This window comes from Glycine soja, chromosome 17 (genome assembly GCF_004193775.1).
Source record: "Glycine soja cultivar W05 chromosome 17, ASM419377v2, whole genome shotgun sequence".
In the NCBI taxonomy this organism is placed as follows: domain Eukaryota; kingdom Viridiplantae; phylum Streptophyta; class Magnoliopsida; order Fabales; family Fabaceae; genus Glycine; species Glycine soja.
The window spans coordinates 9,217,643-9,238,698 of record NC_041018.1 but is presented as its reverse complement, the minus strand read 5'-3'; the positions used below and the strand labels follow the sequence as shown (position 1 = coordinate 9,238,698).

Below are 21,056 nucleotides of genomic sequence, written 5' to 3'. Positions count from 1 at the left end.
GATTTAATTAAGTAGAGATTCAAAGTTTATTTTTAAATTGAATGAAATCAAGTTAATTTCTGAGGGTGTTTCAGCGCGGCATCCTTTTGCTCCAATCATCAACCTCATTCAGGAGTTTAGGGACGGGCAATGGAACTCTCCTTTCAACATACCTTGCGGGAGGGAAACCAAAATGCAGATTTTTTTAGCTAATTAGCTAGGTGCCTCTAGCAATGTATCTTTAGTTGTTTTAGATACCAGTTCTCCTGCTTTAAATTCTACTCTGTTAGATGGTGCCATAGGGGTAGTCTTTGAGAGGAGTTAGTCTCTTTTTTCCTTTTTCTATAGCTTTCTGCCTGATAAAAAAAAAATTGAATGAAATCATCAATTTTCAGCATCATTTTCTTGATTTAAACTTATGAAAGTTTAGCTGTTCATGTACTAGCTTTTATGATTTTTGTATCTTCGTATTTAAAGCAAAAATTATGAATATTCACCCACTTTCTCTTCTATCTTATTTTTAATCCATCTTTTATATTTTTCTTTCAACTTTCTCATGTCTGTTTTTTTCTTCTTCTTTCGCAATCTATTTCATTTTGGGTGGACGTTAATCAACCCCCACCCCATTAGTTTAACTTCCTCGTTTAAAAACAATATTCATATTCTTACTTTATTATTTGTATGATTTGGTATATTTATCTCTGACCGCAATATTTTGTAGGTTTTCATGAAAACGATATATTCATCCTGGTGTGACGCATATCATTTTTAATAGTCTTAGATGTGACTTGTTAAAATTTCTTTCAGTTGCCAAGTAGCCTATTATCTCCGTTTCCGTAAACATAAAGATGACTATTTTAAGGTTTAGATTGGCGTAAACACGCTGATTATGCTAAATTTGTGGCGATGCTGATATTGTTCAAAATCTAAAAAGCAACGGCTATATTTTGGATTCTCCAAGTATTATTGAATAGAGAGAGGGCATGGTATGGCCCCCTTTTGAGAAAAGTTTTCACACGTTGAGAGTGGAGTGGTGATATGAACTGTCAGTCTAAGGTTTTATTTGATGTCAAATGCATGCAGAATATTCATCTTGTCCAGAGAAAATTAGCGATTAGGATTCCTCCTTATCGAACCCAGCATTAGCATTGAGGCCACGGTGGATTCCACCATTTAAGCCATGTCAGCCAAGCCACCAGAACTGGAGAAGTAAAATCTTTTCATTGTTTCAAATATTTTATGTAATTACCTACTTAATTAAACTAAAATTTAAATTGAAATAACTTGTTAAACCCAAATCATTCGTATCATTTACTTTACGTATTCACGTAAATAATCATATGTAATGACTACTTCAGGAAAGAATTAAGAAAAAAAAAAACATTTGAGTCCTTTTACTTAGTTTTTAAATAATGGAAGGAAGACAAGGAAAATTTAATTTTTGCTTGGTTAAAATTAGAGAGTGGAAATATTTAATCACTTTTATTTTATTCAGAAATTTAGAAGAAGAAAAAAAGAGAACCAAAATATCTTCTTTAATTTACCTCTAATCTTTTTTTATTATTACTGAAATCTCTCCCCTTTTTCCACTACCTTTAACCTTTTTTTTTTATAACTACTACCTTTTACCTAAACAATCCATAAATTTAAGCCCAAGGAATTGGTAAATTAATTATCCCCGTTTATATTATATGCAAGGTAAAATAGTTTAAATGACTATTTTTAAATGCACAAATAAAAGTGTTTATATCTAAAAAAAAGTTATTGGTTTGTGTGATACTAAATTTAATTCATTTAAATAATGTATCGAATTTAAGTTTTGTGAATGAAAAAAAATTAAGAAGAGAGAATCACTAAAAGTGATTAACTAAATTTCTCAACAAAAATTAGTTATGACCAAAATTAATAAATATTTCACACCCACGTCTTGGTAATAGAAAAAGTGTTTATATCTTTCATTTCATTACAAATGCATTATTATACTTGTTTTATTTGTACACTTTAAAATAAACTCACTTCATGAAAGGTTATATGATATGCAAATATCATTTCTCCCGGCGGGAAATACATGACTCGTTGAACAAATGGTTGAGAGAAACTGAAAAAAATGAGGAAATGAAATTTAAAAAAAAAATAGAATCTGTGTGATATACAAATCTTACATATGAGTTTAATAAGTATTCATTTATTCTTGTTGAAATAGCTTTTTTCAGATATTTTGGAGGAATAAAGATAGAGACCTAGCGACATAGAGTGAAGTAACCAAAGAGATGTGTGTAAGAAAATGCAGAAAGATAGTGCGTGCATCATGTCAAATTATTAAGTGTAGAGATAAGCAAAAGTATACCAACTAATATACATGATTAACGATTTAACGTCATGAAAAATGAAGGAACTTGTAATATTTGATCTTCTAAGTTTTTTTTTTATTATTAATATTTATGCTATTTGAAAAAATATGATAATCTATTTCATTTTGGGACGAAGAGAAAAGAGAAATAGAAAGAAATAAAAAGAGAAAGTGGTATAGATTTATTTTCCTCTTTTACTTAAGTTCTCTTCATCTTCAGAAAGTGATAGATATGAAAGGAATATGATTAAAAATGATTAAAGAAATAAATGAAAAGAAAATGCAATGAAAATAAGAAAGAAAAGAAAATACATGAATAAATATAAAAAAAAATATTTCTTGGACAATTTAGAATTATTTACTACTTGAGAAAGAAATGAAAATAAAAAAATAAGTAATTTATTTGATTATGATGTAATGTGAGAAAAAAAAGAGATAGACAAAAAAATATCAATTATATATTTAAAATTTATGGTTATAAAATCTAATCACTGTGGATCCATTTCCTACCACTCGAATGTAAATTTTAGTTTAAAGGTTGAAAAGACTTTGATTCCGCTGTAGCACTTTTTTGGAACCTAGATAAGTAGGTTCACCTCACGTGTCGATTTTTTCCTGCGTCGAGCCGCCGCATACTTTTCCCCAAGTATTTCTTAGGACTTTCTTTTACAATAAAAAATTAATAGTAATATAGAAAAAGAAAAGAAATACAGCCAGATAAAAAAATAGGATGAAAGAGAATTTAGATGTAATTGCTTAGGCTTAACTAATGGGAAGAGAGTTAAGGGAGTCTATTTCAATTTAAGCAAGATACCTGAATCATTGTAAATCTCATGATTCTATCTTTAATTTATATGGATAAAAACAATAATGGTATTGAGCGCAGCACCAGTGAAAAAAATCGCTAAAGTGTATAAAAAGTCATCAGTTCATGTCTCGGTAAAATTAATACATGTGTTTTGTATAGTTGTATGTAAAGAAGGAAAACAAAGTATTAGTTGGCATTGGATATGAATCTTCGAATGGCATTTCAATTATTGTCCTAAAGGAATTGAAACAAAGGAAAGAACATGGAAATGGATGTGCATGAGGTTGGAATCAATTCCCCTTAATATTTTCACTCTCACTACTCCCCCTTTTAACTGCGCAGACACTGTCCAGCACAGCACTGCATAAGCCTACCCTGTGAAGGCTTATTCACAAATTACAAGTTGGATGTGTGCAGAGTCTTATTATGCATGGATCAGATAAATGCGACTTGGGTTGGATGAGCTCATATTGTAGGTGGGGTTAAGGGGATATAGGATTCTATAGTAGATTTGCAGCCTACCACATAACAACCTTCCCCTCATATAGCCTTTGCTTACCTTGGATATGTTCTTCTCAATAATGCATAGGAATCACGTAAAGATGGGCCAAAAGACTAGATAGAAAAAAGAAAAAAAGAAGAAAAAAAACGTGTATGCATAATGCATGCACTAATATTATCCACCATTTTCTAAGAATAACAAGAGAAGGCATTACAAATTTTAATCCACGTCTTCCAGTAAATTCTTCTTTTAGATTCCCGTATGAGGAAAACCATTTCTAGATTACCAGGGAAGAAAACAGGCATTCATGTCATGTCCCCCACAATAGGACTTAAAACCAGTATATATAGCCTCACAACACAAGCAACAACACACTCACCATCTTGACTCACAAGCTATTCTAAAACTACATACTTTTATAGCAAATCATTACTCGTGTGACACTTCTTCTAGTATTCTTAATTCTTCTTGAAAGGTAAGTTTCCTTGTTTCCGTGCTTGTCATTCGCGTCTTAAATGATTTCTTATAGGCGGATGTTATGTGCAATCTTTCTTTGTTAATGCAGTGCAGTGGAACCTCATGGTTCAACTCCTATGAATAGATTAATATTGAGTAGAGTAGAAAACTTGACAAGATTGCTATGCCATCTTGACAGAGTATTCTATCACCCAAGACAGTAGTTCTTTGTGCAAATAACCTATATATGGATAAAAAATTGCATGCCTTTAATAGAAGTTAGGGTCATAAGTCATAACTCATAATGCATAAAACAAGGACTAATAATATTTCTCATTACTGTGTAACTAGGCTACATGCACATATAGTCCTTATCTGGTTGCACCGAGAATTGATGGAACCAAAAATTCTTATAATTCAAAAATTCAAGTGTGGATATTGATCAGGAAAATGAGCTGGTCTGGAGGAGATTGGATGTGTGGTGTTTGCGAGCATATAAATTTCAAGAAGAGGGAAGCATGCCAGAGTTGTGGATACCCCAAGTATGGGGGTCCTGACCCTTCAACCTACAGATACAACAGGACTGAAGCTTTAGCAGGGGACTGGTTTTGCAACTGTGGAGCTCACAACTTCGCAAGTCGATCAAACTGCTTCAGATGTGGCTCAATGAAAGATGATTACTCTTCAGGATATGGCAACAACTCTGGAGGATATGGATCTGACACTTTCCCCCCAGGATGGAAGACTGGAGACTGGCTTTGCCCAAGGTCTTTTTCACATTATCATCATATTTTCAGTACTCATAATAGTGTCTCTATTTTATCCTACATTATCATCACATTTTCAGCTGCTTCAGTTCAATAAAGAGCCTGCATTAATTGTGTCTACAAACACCAACTACATGTCATCTACATGTCCAACTAGTCCAAGTAAAAACCAGGTTAACCCCACAGTAGATGATTGGTGCAATTGTCTTTATGTATTTGAAGATAGTTGGTACAATTTCTTAATTGCACCAATCATCTACCATGAGATTGTTTAATCTCATTTTTACTCGACTTAAGTTAGACAAACCATCTAACTATCATAAAATCTGAACAATGTAATTTAATAACATGTAACTGTTGTACACACAAAAGCTGCATTTTCATATATTGATAGTACTAACTCTTTTCTTCCTCCAGAGAAAGAGGATTATTCTCAGTCTTGCACATAGGCATGTATAGTGACACGATAAGAAAAAAAGGTGCAGAATTTTTTTAGGCCAAAGCCAATAGAAAAAGTTGAGATGGAGAATTAGGACCATGTCAATAATTAAAGTACGGATGGAAGCCAATATAAAAGAGTTCAATTTATTTTATGACACTCAACCCAAAAAAAAATGAACTAAGATACAAATACTTGTATCCAAATTAATTTCTTCCTAATTCAATGTAACAGACATGGATGTGGAGTGCATAACTATGCCAGCAGGACAGAATGCTATATATGCAAAATGCCAAGGGATTATGGTGAGAAAAGTTTAGTGTTGTTTCATCTGTTCTTTTTGAAAAATATGGTCAAGATGTTTCTAAAATATGCTATTTAATCCAATGACACATTTATTACTACTTCTGTTTCAGGTGGTGCAGACTGAAACAAGAAATTTCACAAGACCCGCAATATCACTGATTTCTCCCTTGGCGTCTTTCTTTTCCTAACATTTTCTATCTTGCTTTTCCTATGTCAAGTTCTAGATAAATCATGGATGAAGGCCTCTGTTAGAATCATAGCAATGTTTTTTTCATTAGGAAGTAATATGGATATCCGGCTGTAATTGTTTATTGCTAGATGTACTGACAAGAAGGTTATGAAATCCATATATTTTATTTTCCATATTCGTTACTGAGATAATTAAGCTTTAAGACCCTATGTAACCCTTTCCCCCCAAAATTTTCTCTTGTTAGCTTCACCAATTCTCCAATTCAAATGCAAGTGTTCATGACTACTTGCTTCTGTATTTGTCACACATGCTGTGTGAAAGAAAGTTAAAAGGCGAGAGGGAGACATTGTGTGCTGGAGGGGAACATCTATTTTATTGAGTTGCAACTGTTTGTGTGGTCCAAAGAATGTTTTTCATAATTCATAGATCAGGCAGAGAACTCAGACCAAAGTCAAGGATCACCGTGAGCAATAGACTCATCAACACTAATGAGGGAAGTTTACTTCAAAATCCAGCCTAATCTCCAATCACGATTAAGCATATAAGCTCTGAGCAAGGAAATAATTAAACATGCAAGAATCTAATGCACCATATAAAAACATAGATGTTAGTATGTTACAACAGAATTCCAAACAATTAATCAAACATAATTATTTTTTACTAATTAATTTGTTGCTGGGGCATGAGTAGTAGTGTTTTGGTTACTTATTGACCTCTAAAATTGGGAAGGAATTCTAAATTTCAAATCATGTTTGGTGCTTCATTATCTTTTTGTAATCTTCACTTACTCAATAGCAACTTTAGAACGTGGATGTTGACTTAAAAAGCATATATATGTTCTTTCCTTCTCACTTGTGCCCTATTATAAAATATTCTTGGGTTTCTTTAAGCTAGCTTTTCGTTTATATGCTTTGAAGATGTTAAGAAAGGACCCCACTTCTAATGAACTAGTTCCCCCAGCATATTGCAAGTATCCAAAGTGTTGGACCATCTATCTGAACACAGTGAATGCTTTTCCTTTCTGGTATCCACATCTAGGAAAAAGACGCACCACATTAAGGAAGTAATACTATTTGCATCACAGGATTTATAAACAATGACCTTCTCAAGGTTTCTCTATCTTGTTAGAGAACATTAGATGATGCAAAATAATGAAGGAATTAAAATATTTTTTTAACTTAAAAAGAGAAATTAAAAATCACTTTCAAGAGGCATCTAAAATCTGCAAATTTACATTCCTTAACTATGTTTCGTACTTTGCAAAAAAAGTTAACATAAAGGTGGGAAAATGAAAAAGATCGAACAGAGTAAGAATTTAACAATTAACATATTACATATTTCATATTTGACATGCCATTTATATTAAACATGTTAATCAAGAATAAATATTTCCTTTGCGGCTAAAATGAAAATAGAGGGAGGGATTGGATAGAAGAGAAAAGGAAAACTAAGTTAATACCTTAGTTTCTGATGATAAAAAATGAATATTATTCTACTAACAGTTAAACCTTTTCATTTCCTCAGTCACTTGGTTTGGTTATCTTTGTGGTGAGGTCAAACCAAAATATTCAAACTAGACATCTACCCTAGTTAATCTCCCACAATGAAGTGACCCAGTAACCACTGATTATGTGTAAAAAAAAAGTAACTACTGATTCTATTTTGTTGTTTGTATTTTCTTTATAACAAATTATTCATTGGTAATTCATATTCGTTTGTTTGCTTATTTTAAAGCTGTCACGATTTGCTTCAACCTAATGATAATGCGTGTCAAAAAACTGATAAAGGCTCTCTTTTTTCTTATTTACTTTACAATTTCTATCTTTCTTCCTCCTGTAGCTTCATTGAATTTTCTTTTCTATTTGGTTCATGGATGATTTTTCATCCATCATATTAATCTCTCCCAAATAATCCTTAGAGAATTTACACACGGTGAAACGAAACAACACAACAATCAATTTAAGGGAAAAGAACAGTATTTACCATTTACTAAGAGGGGAGTTTGAAATAATTTATAAATTTTTAATTTAGACTTATTAACTTATTTTTAAAAGTTTATTGGTGAAATTTATCAAAAGTTCTTTTTAACTTATTTTTTGGTTAAGATATCATAAATAAGTTATCTTTAATTCATTTCTATAAGTTTTATACTCAAATTTATGACTTAAGCTTTCACCTAATAGGAACTTATTAAATTGCTACTGTTTACTTAAACAAACCCTTACTAGCCATAAAACTCCGTAAAGGCTAGAACAACTACTATTTGCAGTCACTAATTATTGAAAAATGCATGGACATGTGCAGTAAATGCTTAATCATATAGACATGTAGTTTCTCTGGCTTTTCTAGTCGTAATGAATTCTAGAATCACCCAAAAACGGCATGCTCTTCAGACAATTCATCCTGGTATGCATAAAAATGCTTACAAGACAATGAGTTATCTTCGAAATTAAACATGGGAAGAGCATACCTCGTGGCTCATGCAAAATGCAAGCATCAATCTTCCCTCAATCTGTTTTGTCCACCTTTAAAAACATAGTAGTGCAATAACAATTCTCTGACTCCTTAATTTGTAAACTTAACAACAACTTTAAGAGAACACTCTGAAAAAGCAAGGTTGGGCACATGATAGCAAACTCATATTTACACAATATATTGTTATGTGTCTCTTGGAAATTGGAAAGGGAAACAGAAGAAAAGCAAAGAAGAGGAAACACACCTTGTTCGATAATGACTTTCCGATCTAAGTTATTGGATATGCTAGCTTCTTTTTTTACTGAATATGCTAGCTTTATATAGTTTATGATTGCATGTATATTATATAGTAAAAAAGTGGGCCTGTTCTGTTCGGGCTACTCACTCAGTCTTATTTTCTGGTACAAACAACTTACACAAGAGAGAGTTGTTATTGGCTTGAACACATTGCTAATGGCCCTTGTCAAGTGGCTGAAACTTTTTTTTTTTTTTGAAAATGTTTTATCCATGGAAACATGGCTCCCTTGTATAATTGTGTACAAAGAAAACCTGTTTTTGTTATAGATTTTGTACACAAAAATAAGTTTTATTGTTAATTTTATATGCAGTCCTGTATTACAATGCTAATAAGTCTTCTTCCTGTTGTGAATGAATATGTATTTTCATTATTATATAGGAAGTTTGTACCAAATGTAAAAACAGAAACATGTTTTCATGTACAAAATCTACAAGGAAATTACACTGTATATATCCTGCATGCTATAACGATAATGTATTTTCATTGTTATTTCATAAAATGTTTGTACAAAATGTAAAACAAAAACATTTTTCTGCTACAAAATCAATACCTACCAGAGACGTGTTTCTGTATACAATATCTTTAAAACATAAGTATATTTTTGTTGTAAATTTTGTAGACACTCTTTATATTACACGGACTCACAATTTCATGTGTCTTTGACAATAGAATCATGATTCCATCCATTACAACTCAGTAGAAAAATTTATATGGACCAACTACAACTCTCCTAAAATTAGGCAAAATATTTAGAAATATTTATAACAAATCAAGGAAATGGTAGATGGATAGTGTGTGAGATTAAGTAACCCTGTATTTTTATTTGATTTTTTTATCTTATATTAAAAGGTATATTTTAATTCTATTAAATAACTAATATTTTTTATACAATACCAAATATATATTATATATTAGATAATAAGTTAAATAACATCAATATATTATATAAAAAAATATTATTGCTTTTCTTAAAATTATGATATATATATATATATATATATATATATATATATATATATATATATATATATATATATATACTTGTCTGAGAGAGAATGTTTGATAGGGGAAGCTTTTTTATGTTTAAGATAGAATTATGATTTTTAAAAATGAATAAAATTTGTTTGATTGGTTATAATATATTTTTTTAAAATATATATTTAAAGTAATTAATGTAAGTATTACATAATTTTATTAAATATTAAATATAAATTATTTTTTTTTATTAAATTCCAACTTTACACATGTACAGAAATTGGAAAAGAAACAATGCATAGTCTTTCAAATAATGCATGTAATTATTATACATAAGTTTTTTTTATTGAATGTCATTTAATTTTTAACGACAAAATCACATAATTATGTTATTTATGACTAATTATGGTAATTAATGTAACTACTAATTATATATAATTAAGACAACTATCTTAATTATATATAATTGCTGTCCAATATAATTCATGTAAGGTACTTTTGGAATATGTTTTTGGAGTATATATTTTTTAAAATAAAAGCAATATTAATTTAAGTTATGATAAATATGTCATTTTAAAATATACATTTAAAGTAATTAAAGTTAATTAATGTAATTATTAATTAAAATAATTAAGGTGATTAGTTATGATTATTAAATATAATTTATAATTTTAGTAATGTGATTATTAAATAATTAAATAATATACTTTTAATAAAATAAGATTTAATGCTCACTGATAATGTAAAAAATATAAAATATTATTTGAGTCCTATTCACCCATGGATGTTCCCCAATCCATAGGGATATGACTCAATCTCATTTGCATTGTGTGATTGTTGTTGACCCAAGGAAATTGTGCACGCTAAGCAAATCGGATGAGGAGGATTATTTCCTTAAATAAATTATCCATCCACATGTGTCAATCCTTTGAGTTGGTATGATTTTTAAATTAGTTATTGTAAAAATTAAAAAACTTATCACACATGTAATATAAAAAATATTATATATATTTATCTATTACATAATATAAAAAAATTCATTTGTGAATCTTCAACTTTTTCTTGATCTATCTTTTAATTTGGATTATAAATACTGTAATTAGAGAAGACAAAAAATATTTACTAAACTTTATTATGAATTAAAAATATATAGTTTAATGGGTATTTACATCTAAGGGTAAAATAAATCAATTTTTACACTTTACAAGTTGCATAATTTGAAATTTCTTAAATACCTTTAATTATATATAAGTTAAGTTGATTTAATATAATTTTAGAATAAATATAAAAATTCAAAATTATTTATTTTTAGTATAAATAAATATTTTAAAAGTATTTGTTTTTAGTATAATAATATGTTTTAAATTTATTTGTTTTTAAGTTAATTTTTTAAGGGATACATGTGAATATACTTACAAGTATATGCACACACATGCACACATACATGTATAGACATAGACATAAAAATTGTAGATTTAAAATAAAAAACAATACAAATATATTAAAAATTATAATAATATAAAAATTTATAAATTATATAAACCTATGATTCATGTAGGAGACACATTATTACACTAATTATATAAATACATATTTGAATTACATTTTACTAATTTCTATAGTCAACATATGTTAGATAATTTACTTTGTTTTATATAATTTTTTTATAAAATTGGATAAAAGTATTCATTTTTAATCATTAATTAAAAGGTAATAATTGATTTTTAATTTAATTAGGTGAGTTTAAGTTTTTAGGTAATTGTTTTTTGTTTGATGATCAATCAAGGTGTGATAGGCGGCTAGGGTTTTGACTTTCTTATGCCTACAAAAGGCTTAAACCTCGCACCTCTCCTGCATTACATTCCTTCCTTCTTCTTTTTTCTTTTTTTTTTATAAATACTAGTGATCAATCACAGAAAAAGATTCAAACTCTGATTACCCATCTGATTTCTCTCCCAACATTCTCTTTCTTCCTCTCACAAACTGGTCTCAATCCAGAGAGTTTTTCCTTTTCCCCTTTTCAGCATTGATCATTTGATTACACATTGCATTCAATTGAATATCAGTGTTTTCAATTTGATAAAAGATATTGATTCATTGATTCTTTAAGTCCATCATTCGCCAAGAATCAAATCAAGAAAAAGAATCTAAATTTGATAGAATTGAATCAAAATTTCGCCATGAGTTTCTCTGACCATATTCCATCCTTCATGATGTCACCGCCGTCATTTTCCACAGACACGGATGCCATTGAAGTGAGGCTTCAATTTCCAATGAACAACGAATCGTTGGAGCCACATTCACCACAGGATCGACCCCCTTCGTTCAAGAGGGCAAGGACCTGTGATAACAGCCTCTCCAATGCAATGGCATGCCCTCCAAGGATGATTCAGCACCCTGCAGTTAACAAAGGAACGAGCCACATTTTCTTCAAGACCCGCATCTGTGCAAAGTTCAGAGTTGGTGCTTGTAGAAACGGCGAGAACTGCAATTTTGCACATGGGCTTGAGGACATGAGGCAGCCGCCACCAAATTGGCAAGAGCTTGTTGGGTTGCGCGGTGAGGAGCGGCCACCGATGGCGGGGGATTGGGATGATGACCAGAAAATCATACACAAGATGAAGCTGTGCAAGAAGTATTACAATGGGGAGGAATGCCCCTATGGTGATAAGTGTAGTTTTCTTCATGAAGACCCTGCCAGGTTCAGGGATGATTCGGTGAGGTACAGGGAGAGCACATCTATAAGCATTGGAACTAATGGATCCCCCAAGTCCTATGGTGATGCCTCTAATAATTTAGAAAGCAATAGGGCTGTGAATACTGGCTTAAATGTTTTCCGGGGGAATGTTAAATCTACCTATTGGAAGACTAAACTGTGCATCAAGTTTGAGACAACAGGCCACTGCCCCTTTGGGGATGACTGTCACTTTGCTCATGGGCAAGCAGGTAATAGAAACTCCCCCTTTTGATTGATTATTGGTTTTGGTACTACGTTGTTTTGATTTGTTCTGTTCAGTCATATGAATTCAGTTTTGTGATTTATCTAGGTTATGTGTAGAACTAGAATGTCAATTTCTGTAATGTTGTTGTACTGGTTAGTGATCTGATCTGCAAAGAGATTATTTCCCTAATAAGATCCAAATTATGTACTTGAATGTGTGTAATTTTTGTTGTTGTGTATGACCATTTGGTACTTTTTTATGCAACAGATGTTACTTCAGTTTAAAGGTATTTAATCACTTAATTAGTGATTACTCTGTGTCTTTGTCTAAGGATATGTCTTGGATTTCTTATAAACCCCGCTGCTAGGAATTTTTCTCTGATAGAGATGTCTTAGATTTTCCAAGACATCTCCCTTTTGTAATGGAATACAATACTATGACTAAAGTGTGATGTTAAAACAACTTTCACTTTGCAAAGTACACGTTTGTTGCTTGACTGAAGTTTATAGTAGTTTGGTGTAATTTGTGAAATAAATCCCGAGTGTTACCAGCAATTCCCTCACCCAAGTGATTGGACAATTTAACAGGGCATCATGGCCTACTAGATTGCTTCTGTCTTTCGAAATATATCAAATGATGTGGACATTGCCTCTATGCATGATTCTGAATGATCAATTTGCGAGCATCCTTCCTAGATTTCTGCTAATGGCTTAGAAATTTGATGCCTGGCTCATAAAAAAATTGGATGTGCTTTCATTAACATGTAACAACTTGTATCTACTTATTGTCAACAAAAGTACAATAGAGAAGTAGGGTGATTTCAACAATTAAAATTGTTTGGTTCTCCCGTCTTTCTACTCAGACTCCTATCTATTTTTGTCTTGCAAATCAGAGTTACAAGTTCCTGGTGGTCGCACTGAGGCAGAAACTGCAGGTGTCAATCCAATCTCAACTAAAGCTACCATTCCAACCTTACCAAGAGCTACATCAGTTTCTTCTAATGATGCACCTCCTAGCCACAGAGCAAGTGTACCTCCAGCAAACGAAAAGGAACGAGATAAGAAGTATTTACTGAAGTGGAAAGGACACAAGAAGATCAACCGAATTTATGGTGACTGGCTTGACGATTTGCCGCTCGTTCACAACTTGCCAGGTAGAGTGGGGACCTGACTTGAAGTCTGTGGTCTTGAAAAGTCTCATCAATTGGATTAGGAAATTGCATTCTTCCCTGCAGACAAAATTTTGAAAAATGGGGTCACTGATTGATGGTGATCAGTTCATAGGTTTATTTGTTCTTATTTTTTCTGTTAATTGTTATAGTTTTTTTTTTTTCTTATTAGAGATGTGCAATTGTCATTGTACATCGGGATTTTGATGGATTCAAGAATTAAGCCACATTGGTGACAAAGAACCAAATTCTGAATTGTGTGGGATCCTGATTCGGGTTCAACAATTTTCAAAATTTCTGGACCCAAATCCAGGCCTTAAATAGGTTAAACTATATTATTCTATTTCTACTCATACATGAAATATGATTATCTGGTATTTGTTATACTTTCTTCTTGCATGATCCATATTAATGCATCGAAAAAAATGTTGAGGAGACACTTTAATACATTTTTTATTTTATTTTTCTAAATAAAAAATGATGAAAGTGTGTCAAAATATGTTATCAGTATTATGTTTTGCAAGTTCTTTAGGTTATATGCATTTCTTGGATCAATTTCAATATATAAATTTTATGAATATAACTATTTATCATTAAAAACATATTCATATTAGTTAAAATAAATGTTTAAATATGTTTTTAATCCCGTAAAATTAGCGAGTTTTGATTTTAATTTTTACAATTTTTTTAGTTTTTATCCTTAAAAAAGTTTTAATTTTGTGATACTATCGTGTAATACTCATTAACTAATGTGTGCAGGAGAAAATCAAGTGATCATTTAAGTAACACCCAATATTTTTATGATACAGTTTAAATATGTGATGTCTCAAAAAAAAAAAATTAAATCCCAAAACTTCAGATGAGTGCTAGGCAGAGAGCAAAAATAGGAATATCATAATTCACTCACTTTATACTGACTAAAAAGAAATTACAAAAAATATATTCACCAAAATTTAAATACACTCATTTAACTTAAAATATATTTAAACCTAAAGTAAATATATATCTACATATAGATAATTGTTAACATAATAAATAAATTCAATTGTTTTATCATCAATTTGAAGATTATGAAATGCATTAAAACTAAATTATATAAAAGATACAGGAACTTAAATTACTGTGCAAGCTAAAAAAATAAGAATAATTAAAAGATAAAAGGATAATTTATTCCCTAGAAATCGGGAAAAAATATAATGAAATTGAAGACGGGAGAGATAAATTAATTTAATTAGGAAAAAAGATGACATAGGGAAGAGATGCAGGAATGTAAACGAGGAAATAGGTGAGGAAAAATAGAAATTTTACTTTCATCGAAAAGAAAGAGAAATTTTAAAAGAAATTTTTTTGTATAGTGTAGAGTATAATTTACCTTTATTTTTAGATAAGAGAGTTTTTTTATTCATGGTTTGTAGTGTAGCGAAGTCATAAGTGGGACCGGAAATTGAACATGTGAAACGTGTCATCACCAGCGACACTCCTGAATGACCAATCCCCACCTACCTTTTTTGGTCTCTCCTTTGACCCTTCTTCTTCATCTTTCAAACACCCACCCACCCACCATGGAAGGAAGCATATGTTCATCTTTCAGTTTCTCCTCCTCCTTCCTCCTACTCTCCGTTGCTTTTCAAAATTCCCCTTCCCCCAAACGGCGTCGTCTCTAACAAGAGCTTTCTCACAAAGCACCTCCATGTCCATAAACCTTCACTCTCACGCCTTCTCCGGCAACCCTCTGCTCTCCAAATTCCCACTCCCCGGCAACCCCCTTTCGCCCTCTGCAGCTCTCGAAGCTCTCAACGCGCGAATTAGCCTAAACAACACTCACTCTTCTCCCTCCCCGAGCTTCAAGGTGCTGCCTTTCAGAAATGGGAGGCCCTTGGCTTCTTCATCGGCCGGTACCGGCGACTCGCCGCCGATTTGGGATCTGGGTTGGCTCGGCTTGGACGATCTCAGGGGTATTTTCGAGAATTCAGGTGCCCAGTTGAGCGTGGACTTGTTGGTGTATCTGAATTCGAGTTCAGAGGACGACGCCGTTTACTGGGCAATCGATGTTTCTGATAAAGTACCTGAATTGGGTAGCAACAACGCGGCGGGGTTGTGTTTTGTGGAGCTTCGAACGCTCATGGTGGCTACAGACTGGTCGGATTTGCAACTGATGGGAAACTTGGCTATTGCTGGTCATGTAAGTTCATTTTCTAACATGATCAATCCTACTAGTTTTTGTTATGTGTGCGTCTGTTGCTTGTGAATAATTGAAATAAAAAACTATAAATGTAGACTATTAGTTAGCTTATAATTGAAGGATCAAGATTTTCACTTTGATCAGTGACTATCACTCTGTAAAATGCATAATGATCTTATTCAGTGACTTCACTCCCCATTTTACACTGTAAAATGCATAATTATCATTAAGGAGTCAAATTTATGGTTATCACCGTTTGTTTGCCCGTTATCAAATTATTGTAATAGTGAATTAGTGCATGATACTGGTGGCCAGGCTAAGGCACTGCTGGAATGGCATAATTTTTCACGATTTTGTGGCCATTGTGGAGAGAAAACAGTCCCAATGGAAGCTGGGAGACGGAAGAAATGTTCAAATGATTCATGCAAGAAGAGGATATATCCACGTGTTGACCCAGTTAGTTGTCCTCTGTTCTAAGTTTTGATTTGATAAATGGATGATCAAGTGTTTGCTTACATGATCTTATGTAGGTGGTCATTATGCTCGTTATTGATAGAGAGAATGACCGTGCTCTATTGGCTAAACGACCGATGCGTATAGCTCGATTGTATACCTGCTTATCAGGTTTCACAGAGGTACTTGTCTTGATAATTTTAAGACCTTTTAATTTTGTAGCTAGGAGACAAAAGGTTTTCTGGTATAGCATGAAACAGGATAGCTTATTCCTGTTAGCTACCATAAACTGACTGAATAGAGAAGAAAAAATTTTGAATTGATGTTCAATAATAGATAATGGCCATAAGATGTTTTCATAAAATGACACTTTTCTGTTTGTGTTCCTAAAAGCCTCCCATTTATGTGATCTGGAATTCTTGAACTTCCTTTAGTTCTGTTAATTGGTAGTATTTTGGCTGCTTACAGACAAAAACTCTGTAGCTTTTGATCTGTGAAAAGTTCAACCTTCTCCTACGAAGGAAAAGTGATGCCTATAAGGCCAGGTTTCATTAGAGCTTAAGAATTCATTTTTTGGCTGGGATTATTTTGTAGTTGTTGTTTTAGGTTTGACCCTTTCTCCATCTATATAAAAATTTAATTAGTTTGTATCCTCTTGTTGCATTTTAGCCAGGAGAAAGCTTGGAGGAAGCTGTAAGAAGAGAAACATGGGAAGAGACTGGTATTGAAGTGGGAGAAGTTGTTTACCACAGTTCTCAGCCATGGCCTGGTATAACTTATGCTACATTACCTAATGTTGATTTAATTCTATGCTTTTATAATTTTATTATTTCTCTGTTGTTTGCATGAGAAGCATTTAGGGTTTTGAGTTTATAACTGCGTGATTTAAAATTTTATTGGCAATTTGTGCTATTTGAATTTATTTTTACTTGTAAACAAATTAAGTCAAGTTAAGAATTTGAAGCTCAAGCTTCGCTTGTCAAAAACCAACTATCTCAAAAGTTTAAGGCTACGTTTGGATAAAAGTTGGAAATATGTTTTTGGGAATTCTAATACACATTACCTAATTCCAAAACTCAAAATGAAGAAGGAAGAATTTGTTGCTTTAGGATTAAAAGTACTTTTGAACTCTTCCAACTGACATCCAAACATGCGCTAAGCTGTTAGGTAAAGGCTTATGATTTATGAATGGTTTAATATTATCATCTCTAAGAATATAGTTAAACAAATTAGCTTGATCAAACATCAAAATGCTCAAATAATTCACACTTAACTCATTTACACTGATAGGAATGATAGGATTAATAATAGAACTTGATTCTGTCAATGTTTTTCACCTTACTTTAATTTGCATAGTTGCATGTGGCTAATGGAGAATGTGAATGAATTCTTTTCTCCAAATTAATAGCTGGTAGTTCTGTGGTTGTTTGGACATGTTCAAAGTAAATTAAATCAGAGTTGATATCTTAAATACGTTTTTAATTTTTCTCGCACATGTAGTAGGCAGCTTTCAGAAGTTAAGTATAGGTGAACATAATCTAATTTTATGATGAATTTACATAATTGTATGTGTATTTTACTATTTTTCTTATCAAATTTATAATTATATTCCTCCCTTTATTGTCTATTAATTAAACAATTTCTATTGTTTTTGTTTCTAGTTGCACCAAATAGCATTCCATGTCAGCTGATGGTTGGGTTCTTTGCATATGCAAAATCCCTTGAAATAACTGTGGACAAGACAGAGTTAGAAGGTACAACATTGACCTCCCTCGTACTTATTTGAATTTAGCCCTGATGCTTTTTTCTTTTGCTATTCCCCCTTTATTTATATATGCATGACTTAAAATAACGAACTTATGCAGATGATTTTTATTTATCTCCATTTCTTTTGCTTTTGTATATTGAATCTGCAACAACTGATTCTGCACTTTGCTTATCTAGATGCTCAGTGGTTCAGTAGAGAAGATGTAAGAAAAGCATTGACGTTTGCTAAATACAAGCAAGCCCAAAGAACTGCAGCAGAGAAGGTTGAGCAAATGTGTAAGGGACTAGAAAAGAATCGAAGCTTGGCTTCAGATCTCAATGTGGAGAGTGCTGATGAACAACACGCTTCAATAGTTGTTCCTGGACCCTTTGCGATAGCCTATCACCTTATTTCTTCTTGGGCCTTCTCAGATCAAAATGTAGTAAATGGTGTTGAATGCAATTCAAAAAACCCATCGGATCTATGACAAATTCGTACATTTTCTTTTTCAAGGAATCTCTGGAGATAAAAATTATGTTGTTAGTGTTATATATCTCTTTCATCTCCAATAATGTGAAGGGGTTCTGTGCCAGTGATGGAATTTTCCCATCAACTTTTGATTTTGCATTATTCATTCATGTACAACTCAAATTCTTTATTAACAACAAACTTATAAATATTATGCAAGACCATCTGCTTTCTGTTATGGTTTCATGCTGTTTCTTTGATAACCTTGCAATTGATCTTAATCTTGTAGTATTACCAGAGTTCTTGAGGTTAGTATTTAGTAAATGCACTCTTCTAGTGCCTAACTTACTAGGCCTATAGTAGGTCATGTGATTTCTTTGCTCGTTCGGTAGGATTCCTTTATGCAAGGACAGTGTGGAATCTTTGTTGGATGTTCCATCTTGGAGAGGTGGTTGAACTCCGAAATTCAAAGCTTCATATGTTGTGGAGGAAGGTGGAGAATCATGCATTATATTCCAACATTTTCTAGCTTTCTCGTGATTGGAAAATGACAAATTATTTCAGAATGTGGTATCCTGCTATATATCTAAGAAACATATAAGGCATCATCCGTCACATGGAGTGATTTCATGACTAATGAAAACTCAAATAGTTGCTAAGGAGCTACCAAGACACTTTTAGTGCATCCAAAGGCACGCCAAAATCTGCTACATATTTAAACATAGGCACTGCAGATAAGCTACAACTATCAGGTTATCAAAGGTATTCTAACAAATAATGTAAAATCAATTTCCACACCAAACTAAACGGCAGTTTCTCTTTTTATTCTTCTATCTATCAAGGAAAGGTGCTGTGACAAAGGAGAAATTCTATCTACACGAAGCCATACTTTTCTATTTTTTTACAGAAATACTTCAAACCATTATGCCAGGTTTTTGGAAGAAAGGAATACTAAAGCTTCTCGTGTACCTTTACCATTGTTTCTGCCCAGTGTATAGTTGACCTGGCCAAAGCATCCATGGGGTCTATACATTTCCTTAGAAGAGGATCATTGTGAGGGAGAACCCCTAGCAAATCATCAGATGCCAGAAGCACCAAGTTCACTGCCCTAACCAAAAGAACATGGATTGCAATCCTCAATAAATTCCTTGCCCCTTCTATGTCCTTTCTGTACAATGCCTCCATTGCAGGAACCAATACATGTTCTTCGGTTGCTTTGTCTAGCAACACTACTTCGAATCCCTGCAGATGATTAAATTTTACCACCATATACACACAAAAAACAAAACAAAACTCAATCTGGTACACCAACAAAAATACTGAAAGCAACCAATAGTATTTGAATTACTTGTTACTAATAACATGAAAGAATACCTGACTTTGAAGCCTCTCCTGGTAATAACTAGCTACAAAATTTGAATCAGTTGTCAGCAGTCCAATCCTCACAATACCAGCAGCATGAATTGGCTTCAACTTGGCGTTCTTGAGTTCCATGGCCACACAATCACCAACATGAAGAAAGGGTAGTGAACTATCCTCAGAAATTTCACTGTGCCACGCATGTGAGAGATGGCAAGGCATGGCCAAACCCCGAGCTCCAGACTGCTGAAGAAAGTTCCTTTTGCACCGCAAATTCTCAATCACAAGGTCCTGATTCAATTTGATACGATCAAATCTGGTCCTTGCTGAAGGGAGGGGACCGCGTAATGAAAGCATTTTGCTCAACGCAGGATCACTGGAAACAACAAAAGGTGGACATTCTTTACCATTTCTTGAACCCCAACAAGCAAGTTTCTCCAAGAAAATCAGAGTTGATAGAAGTGATACCCCTCCTATAACACCAATAGTGTTTGGTTGGCTTAGAAGGGAAGTACATGGTTCTGCATAGTTTCCACTCTCATCAGAAGATAACTGCAAAGCTGTGCTTGAATTTGCTCTCCCTCTGCACCGAGTCTGAGTCCTCTTTCTAAAGGCATCACCAGTAAGAAATGGAGGGTGATTCATTGTCTGCACAGACATCAATATGCCCCTTTCTAGCATCTCTAACATAACAAAAACAACAACCCAGTTTCTATAGGATTTTTTTTTCTCTCCTCTCAATTACAAACATGTATTTATCATCATCATCATCAGTAAAAAGTTGACAAGTGCCGATGAAAGTTGTCACAGTCACATCACTAAATATGGTTTCTGTGTTTTGGCGAACCTTGAGCAGATTTTAAAGCCAAATCAACGAGAGCAGAAGCTCGCACATCATTTTCAGTGCCAGATTCCACAAAACAGAATCTCTGACTAGAGGACAAAATTCAAATTACCACAATGGATCTTATATAATTAGTGTATGTTGTAAGGTTTTATTTTTATATGGTAGTAATTAATAAATGGCATGTAAAATCCAGAAAGACCCTCCAACGGCCTTGTGTAGCTTATACTAAAATTTAAGGTTCTCTAGTGAGAGTGTTTGGAGAAATCAAGATAGTTTTATCTATCTTCGGTGGTTGCATAATTGTCTACCTTTATAATTTGTCTTATAGTATTAAGTATTAATTAT

The 21,056-nt window shown here is 32.6% G+C and overlaps 4 protein-coding genes and 1 long non-coding RNA gene across 7 annotated transcripts; 3 read left to right on the top strand and 2 right to left on the bottom strand.

The window, feature by feature from the left end:
• The first annotated feature begins 4,009 nt into the window (after positions 1-4,009).
• On the top strand, positions 4,010-6,103 carry LOC114393139 (zinc finger Ran-binding domain-containing protein 2-like). 2 transcript variants are annotated; one of them, XM_028354403.1, is made up of 4 exons: positions 4,010-4,114; positions 4,542-4,862; positions 5,536-5,606; positions 5,718-6,103. In XM_028354403.1, exons 2-4 carry the CDS (start codon positions 4,546-4,548, stop codon positions 5,729-5,731), a joined length of 402 nt encoding a protein of 133 aa, XP_028210204.1. In that variant the 5' UTR covers positions 4,010-4,114; positions 4,542-4,545; the 3' UTR covers positions 5,732-6,103. The 2 variants fall into 2 exon arrangements, with proteins under 2 accessions (XP_028210204.1, XP_028210205.1); XM_028354404.1 differs by having other exon boundaries at positions 4,028-4,114; positions 4,447-4,862.
• On the bottom strand, positions 4,847-8,572 carry LOC114393141. Its single transcript, XR_003662471.1, has 3 exons — positions 8,517-8,572; positions 8,268-8,400; positions 4,847-4,919 (listed from the first exon to the last, which is right to left on the bottom strand). It is a non-coding gene; the product is annotated as an uncharacterized LOC114393141 (long non-coding RNA).
• A 2,825-nt stretch (positions 8,573-11,397) lies between these two features.
• LOC114393031 (zinc finger CCCH domain-containing protein 39-like) lies at positions 11,398-14,041 on the top strand. Its single transcript, XM_028354287.1, has 2 exons — positions 11,398-12,491; positions 13,380-14,041. Exons 1-2 carry the CDS (start codon positions 11,726-11,728, stop codon positions 13,655-13,657), a joined length of 1,044 nt encoding a protein of 347 aa, XP_028210088.1. The 5' UTR covers positions 11,398-11,725; the 3' UTR covers positions 13,658-14,041.
• Positions 14,042-15,175: 1,134 nt separating this feature from the next.
• LOC114393545 (nudix hydrolase 19, chloroplastic-like) lies at positions 15,176-18,749 on the top strand. Of its 2 annotated transcripts, XM_028354898.1 has the most exons (6): positions 15,176-15,837; positions 16,153-16,293; positions 16,368-16,472; positions 16,960-17,059; positions 17,952-18,044; positions 18,235-18,749. In XM_028354898.1, the coding sequence occupies exons 1-6, from the start codon at positions 15,232-15,234 to the stop codon at positions 18,522-18,524; spliced, it is 1,335 nt and encodes a 444-aa protein (XP_028210699.1). In that variant the 5' UTR covers positions 15,176-15,231; the 3' UTR covers positions 18,525-18,749. The 2 variants fall into 2 exon arrangements, with proteins under 2 accessions (XP_028210699.1, XP_028210700.1); XM_028354899.1 differs by lacking the exon at positions 16,153-16,293 and having other exon boundaries at positions 18,235-18,716.
• Positions 18,750-19,016: 267 nt separating this feature from the next.
• Positions 19,017-20,767, bottom strand: LOC114393546 (probable amino-acid racemase). Its single transcript, XM_028354900.1, has 2 exons — positions 19,880-20,767; positions 19,017-19,747 (listed from the first exon to the last, which is right to left on the bottom strand). The coding sequence occupies exons 1-2, from the start codon at positions 20,552-20,554 to the stop codon at positions 19,457-19,459; spliced, it is 966 nt and encodes a 321-aa protein (XP_028210701.1). The 5' UTR covers positions 20,555-20,767; the 3' UTR covers positions 19,017-19,456.
• Positions 20,768-21,056: the final 289 nt, after the last annotated feature.

Coding starts and splice junctions, on each gene's coding strand:
- LOC114393139 (XM_028354403.1), top strand. CDS start 4,546: ATGAGCTGGTCTGGAGGAGATTGGATGTGTGGTGTTTGCGAGCATATA. Junction 4,863..5,535: donor GGAGACTGGCTTTGCCCAAG/GTCTTTTTCACA, acceptor TCAATGTAACAG/ACATGGATGTGGAGTGCATA.
- LOC114393031 (XM_028354287.1), top strand. CDS start 11,726: ATGAGTTTCTCTGACCATATTCCATCCTTCATGATGTCACCGCCGTCA. Junction 12,492..13,379: donor CTTTGCTCATGGGCAAGCAG/GTAATAGAAACT, acceptor CTTGCAAATCAG/AGTTACAAGTTCCTGGTGGT.
- LOC114393546 (XM_028354900.1), bottom strand. CDS start 20,554: ATGTTAGAGATGCTAGAAAGGGGCATATTGATGTCTGTGCAGACAATG. Junction 19,748..19,879: donor AGGAGAGGCTTCAAAGTCAG/GTATTCTTTCAT, acceptor AATCATCTGCAG/GGATTCGAAGTAGTGTTGCT.
- LOC114393545 (XM_028354898.1), top strand. CDS start 15,232: ATGTTCATCTTTCAGTTTCTCCTCCTCCTTCCTCCTACTCTCCGTTGC. Junction 16,294..16,367: donor TATATCCACGTGTTGACCCA/GTTAGTTGTCCT, acceptor GATCTTATGTAG/GTGGTCATTATGCTCGTTAT. Junction 18,045..18,234: donor GGACAAGACAGAGTTAGAAG/GTACAACATTGA, acceptor TTGCTTATCTAG/ATGCTCAGTGGTTCAGTAGA.